This window comes from Nerophis lumbriciformis, linkage group LG36 (assembly GCF_033978685.3).
Source record: "Nerophis lumbriciformis linkage group LG36, RoL_Nlum_v2.1, whole genome shotgun sequence".
In the NCBI taxonomy this organism is placed as follows: Eukaryota; Metazoa; Chordata; class Actinopteri; order Syngnathiformes; family Syngnathidae; genus Nerophis; species Nerophis lumbriciformis.
The window spans coordinates 21,597,381-21,603,380 of NC_084583.2; the positions used below are offsets into that span (position 1 = coordinate 21,597,381).

Here is a 6,000-nt window from a genome sequence, read left to right on the forward strand (position 1 = left end):
AGTCTAGCTTCGAATGCCCTGTTGACACCAATATCTAGCGGCTGGAGGTCTTTTGTCAATCCACCCGGAATGACGGCGAGTATTGAATTAAGCGCGTAAGCGTGTCTCTTACTGTGATGTTATGAGCTAGCAAATATAACAACTACACTACCCAGCATGCAACGATAGTTACGAGCATGCGCGGTAGCCCTGAGAAGCGTTGTTGTATGCTGGCAGTTAGAATGTGGTTATGAGCATGCTGTGAGTAAACGTTGAGAACTCAGTTAACACGCCTCGTCTGCATTATTTATAATTAGACAGACAACACACTTAATAGGAGCCATTTTGGGGTCTTTACATAAACACACAAATGGAAATGAAACGTCACATATCCCAGCATGCACCGCGCGCTTCTTCTACGGGGAAAAAAGATGGCGGCTGTTTACCGAAGTTGCGAGACCGAAACTTTATGAAAATGAATCTTAATATTTATCCATATATAAAGCGCACCGGGTTATAAGGCGCACTGTCAGCTTTTGAGAAAATTTGTGGTTTTTAGGTGCGCCTTATAGTGCGGAAAATACGGTAGTTCAAATAAAATACCCCTCATTTTTGTATTTTTTTTCTTCTTGTTTTTGAACACTGACTTTTTGCAGTGTGTAAACGCGCCCGCAGCTCCTTAGGTGTATTTTCCACTGGTAATTTAGATGCTTACCTGAGTGTTTGTGGATTTGAGAGCCAGGCGGGCCACGGCTGACAAGAAGATGAGAAGCACCGCCACGCACGCAGAGAAGGTGAACAAAATGCATTCCGTGGCAAAAAGTTGCATCTAAACAGGAGGAGAGAGATGTGTATTTCAAGCACAGTGCAAATGTGTTGAGTGTAAAATGTCCTTCACCACTTCGCTGTAGCCCCACTGTGAGTCCACTAAGGGTTGGCGGGAGATGTAGGCATAGAAAACAAAGCAGTGTATCCTATAACAGCAAGACACCATGACTCCCAGGATGGACATCACATACATGGACAGACAAACGGTCACCTGCGGGGGAAATATATCACAATTTATACTTGCTGCCACTGGCATAATCACATGTGCTCAACAATATACTACCATCTTTTTGGATGGACATGCTCCCGTGTAGACAGACAAGATTCCACAGGTGAGAAACTAAAAGAAATGAGAGCAAAAACAAAGCCACATGTGTACACTTACAGTATCAGCTAATAACGTATCAAAGTGATATGCTTAGTTCATTTTATTTGATTGCACTCAGTGGTGGTCCAACAATGCACTCCAGCCCCGCACGTGCTGGGTTCAAACCAAGGAGCCCCCAAATATCCACCCATGGAAAGATGTTGGAGCAGTGCTAGCCAATGAGCTACATCACCAATGATCCCTCTCATTTTTCATGTGTGTGAGCAAACGCAAAAACTCCTTGAGCATTCAGTGGAGCACATCGTCAGACGTGCACACCTGCAGCACACCTGTCCCAAACCTGACTAATTAACAACTTATTGTTATGATCTAACGACAGCAGAGATTATTTTCTAATAATAATGTTTTGGCCCACTTACAATGACAATAACAAAAAATAATGTTTTCCATGAGCTGTGTCCTTGTATTGTACAGTACAGGCCAAAAGTTTGGACACACCTTCTCCTCATTCAATGCTTTTTCTTTATTTTCACGACTATTTACATTGTAGATTGTCACATCTAAACTATGAATGAACACGTGGAGTTATGTACTTAACAAAAAAAAAGGTGAAATAACTGAAAACATGTTCTGTGTCATGTCTGTGTAATCATGTTTTGTTTTAAGTCATGATTTGTTTAGTTATAGGACTCTTTAGTTTGTCTTTTCACTCCCTTGTCTTGTTTCCATGATTACCCCATTAGTTTCACCTGTTCCACGTTTGGACTCATTGTGCACTCTTGATTGTCACCATAGCAACCCATTAGTTTTCACCTGTCACGTCACGCACCTGTTTCACGTCTTGAGTCACGCACCTGTTTTCGTTAATCATGTCTGTAGTATTTAAGTTCAGTGTTTTTCAGTTTGTCTTTCTGACGACCTCACCACATTTATGTTCTGTCCATGCCTGATACTTCTTTCCATGTCCATTCTTCATGCAACTATTTTTGTCCAAGCCAAGTAAGTTTTTGTTCCATGTTTATAGTCTTTTTGTTTTTCATAGTTTGTTCTCCGCCACTGTGCGTGCTTTTCATTTGTACTTTTTTGCTATAGTCTTTTGGTTTCATAGTTTATTCTCCGCCACTGTGCGCGCCTTTCGTTTATTCCTTTTTTTTTGATAATAATAAATAAATCATGTACCTTCATTCCCGTCTCGCCCGAGCCAACTTTCCGTTGCATCCCGGAAAAGCAAACACCCAAGACCAAGTCTTGACATTCTGTATTCTAAGTTCTTCCAAATAGCCACCCTTTGCTATAATTCCTTTTTTGCACACTCTTGGCATTCTCTCAATGAGCTTCAAGAGGTAGTCACCTGAAATGGTTTCCACTTCACAGGTGTGCTTGAAGCTCATCAAGAGAATGCCAAGAGTGTGCACAGCAGCTTCAAACTAGACATTTTAGCAGGGTAATGCCCACAATCTGTCCCGACTCCCGACAAAAACATTGCTGCGTAACTTTACAAATACATTTGGCTAATCGACCTCAGGTCGGTTGGGGAGGAGATCTTGCCCCAAGTGGAGGAGTTCAAGTACCTCGGAGTCTTGTTCACGAGTGAGGGAAGAGTGGATCGTGAGATCGACAGGCGGATCGGTGCGGCGTCTTCAGTAATGCGGACGCTGTATCGATCCGTTGTGGTGAAGAAGGAGCTGAGCCGGAAGGCAAAGCTCTCAATTTACCGGTCGATCTACGTTCCCATCCTCACCTATGGTCATGAACTTTGGGTTATGACCGAAAGGACAAGATCACGGGTACAAGCGGCCGAAATGAGTTTCCTCCGCCGGGTGGCGGGGCTCTCCCTTAGAGATAGGGTGAGAAGCTCTGTCATCCGGGGGGAGCTCAAAGTAAAGCCGCTGCTCCTCCGCATCGAGAGGAGCCAGATGAGGTGGTTCGGTCATCTGGTCAGGATGCCACCTGAGCGCCTCCCTAAGGAGATGTTTAGGGCATGTCCGACCGGTAGGAGGCCACGGGGAAGACCCAGGACACGTTGGGAAGACTATGTCTCCCGGCTGGCCTGGGAACGCCTCGGGATCCCCCGGGAGGAGCTGGACGAAGTGGCTGGGGAGAGGGAAGTCTGGGCTTCCCTGCTTAGGCTGCTGCCCCCGCGACCCGACCTCGGATAAGCGGAAGAAGATGGATGGATGGATGGATAATCGACCTCAGCAAAATGTGGTATAATTACTTAGTAAACCATCTTGCAAGAAGCATAAAGAAGAGAAACCTACAGCGTAAGACTCGTCGATTGCCATTTGAAGTTCCTTGCAGTAGGATTGGGATTCGGCTGTGTGTCTGGCAACCTCAGCCAAGGAGGTTGGGAGGGGACTACAGAATTTTGACCGTGATTGCAGTACTATTTCTGGCCACATCTCCACATGGAGAGGAGCCAGATGAGGTGGTTCGGGCCAGGTTCTGGTCAGGATGCCACCCGAACGCCTCCCTCGGGAGGTGTTTAGGGCACGTCCGACCGGTAGGAGGCCACGGGGAAGACCCAGGACACGTTGGGAAGACTATGTCTCCCCGCGACCCGACCTCGGATAAGCGGAAGACGATGGATGGATGGCACATTTAATGGAGAGTAACCTGTAGCTTAGTTTACTACATTTTCCAAGTAGCTTGCCCATCACTGGCACCTCAGCACTGCGAATGAGTGTTGCATACCAGAGCTCCCTGACAGAAAGGAACGTAGATGTCGCTGGAGTTTGTCACGGTTTGCCTGAACAAGATGCATCCCATGATCAGCTCTGCACAGCCACAGATCCCGATGACAACCTGGTGGTGAGAAGAGCATCTGATCTGCATGCACTATTTACCACAGCTTGAGACTGACTTTAAGGGATGTATTACACCGAGACTCTGGGGCTCCTTTTGGAGAAAGCGATGAAGAGGTTTGCTGGACGGCGACGCCTTAAAGTCTGCATTGTGTTGTCCTCTTGTGACCTCCGCAGTGGTGGTTGGTGTTGTCGTCCTGTCATCCATGGTGGGGAAGCTGTGGGAAAAACATTGTTAGTCCAAGCAGATGTGCATTCCAAAGCCCTTGTTTTATTCACCACGCTTCCAGCAGGGAAGGTACACAATAAAAGTTCCCACATCCAACTGTAAGGAATAGAAAGGTGTGAAATAAAAAATATGCTTACCAGGCTTAGTCTTTCATGGAGAGATGCAATACGGGGAATAACGGTTTAGGAATGTGGGCGGTAGGAAGAGAGAGGGAAGAGAAATTTGAGACTTTTTTTTTTATATTAAGAGGAGGAGCTCAGAAATGTTGGTGACGCAGTGGAAGAAGATTTGCATGTTTTCCTACAACCACATTGTCTCTCAGTGGCCTAGTGGTTAGAGTGTCCGCCCTGAGATGGGTAGTGTCGGAGGCAGATATTTACATATATCCGAATTTAAGTTGTACTTCTTTCATTTCTTAGTCATATTTGAAAACAGCTCGTGTTTTCCATTTCTTCTCTTGATGCTCTGTCAGCAAGCATACTGTGTGTGTTAACCTTGAGTTCTTTGGAATGTGTTTTGACTAGCATTTGTTTTGTCTACAGAGATGGGACGAGAGAGAGGGTGGTGGGATCGGGAGGACAGACCATTTTTGGGAGGCGCGATAGAATGTTCTAGGGTTAGACTGGTCTCAATCAATGTATATTGGCAAAGCTTTGAGAATATACAACAAAATACCTATTCTGTCTCTGGTGGTTTTTCAACTCAGCTTTAAGTGTCGGAAAGAACTTGGGAGCGAATTGTGACTTGAATTCCCTGGGAGGAACAACTGGTCCAAAACGCAACAGTAGGTTGTGAGTTCGAGTCATACCAAAGACTATAAACATGGGAGCCATTACCTCCCTGCTTGGCACTCAGCATCAAGGGTTGGAATTGGGGGTTAAATCACCAAATATGATTCCCGGGCGCGGCCACCGCTGCTGCCCACTGCTCCCCTCACCTCCCAGGGGGTGATCAAGGGTGACGGGTCAAATGCAGAGAATAATTTCGCCACACTAAGTATGTGTGTGTGACAATCATTTGTACTTTAACTTGAATTATCAGGGTTTCTGTGGGGCATTACAATGCATTACATATCATTACATGGATTTTGCTCAAATTAAGGTCTTAAAAAGCATTAAATGGGGTGTCCAGAGGTATTAAAAATGTATACAATTGTAGGACTTGGCCGATAGTCAATACATCAATCCATCAAATATTAATAATAATAATGTATAAAAGGTGGTTTCAAATGAAAGAACAAATAAACAGATAATACAGTAATTCCAATTAAGATAACGTATGCACCAATACTACTATGACTGCAAAGTAGGGGTGAAATGATCCCTCCAGTTACTTCAATACAAAAAGATTATCCAACAGCCTTTCAGGAAGCCTCAAGACCGAGAAGACTGCTGCCATTATAAACAAAAAAGGCTAGAACGTTTTTTTAATGAGCATTTTGAACTCTTCTTATGTTCCAAATGTTTATGCTGTCATTTTCTATTTCATTAACTAGTATTATTACTCTACTGCCTGTAATGGTACAGGGGAGAAGAAGACGGCACTGAGGCAGGGACGTCGTTTAGCCTTAGGCGTATTCATTATCAATATAATATGGCGTGTGTAATTAAACAGAATACATGGTGCGAGACTATGTGATGCGTCTAACTGGAGAGTGTTACCGGCAAAGAATCTGGGTATTATCTTCGACCCAACTCTCTCCTTTGAATCACACATTAAGAGTGTTACTAAAACGGCCTTCTTTCATCTCCGTAATATCGCTAAAATTCGTTCCATTTTGTCCACTAGCGACGCTGAGATCATTATTCATGCGTTCGTTACGTCTCGTCTCG

At 44.6% G+C, this 6,000-nt stretch overlaps 1 protein-coding gene across 2 annotated transcripts in view; it reads right to left on the reverse strand.

The window, feature by feature from the left end:
* The window catches only part of LOC133576971 (uncharacterized), a 50,420-nt gene extending 46,058 nt beyond the window's left edge, over window positions 1–4,362 (reverse strand). For both annotated transcript variants that reach the window (XM_061930420.2, XM_061930421.2), the window contains exons 1-6: window positions 4,306–4,362; window positions 4,016–4,157; window positions 3,830–3,940; window positions 1,091–1,147; window positions 878–1,018; window positions 695–808 (exon numbers count right to left, since the gene is read on the reverse strand). In XM_061930420.2, the coding sequence (XP_061786404.1) occupies window positions 695–808; window positions 878–1,018; window positions 1,091–1,147; window positions 3,830–3,940; window positions 4,016–4,147 (555 nt within the window). In that variant the 5' untranslated portion in view covers window positions 4,148–4,157; window positions 4,306–4,362. The remainder of the gene's footprint in view (window positions 1–694; window positions 809–877; window positions 1,019–1,090; window positions 1,148–3,829; window positions 3,941–4,015; window positions 4,158–4,305) is intronic.
* Window positions 4,363–6,000: the final 1,638 nt, after the last annotated feature.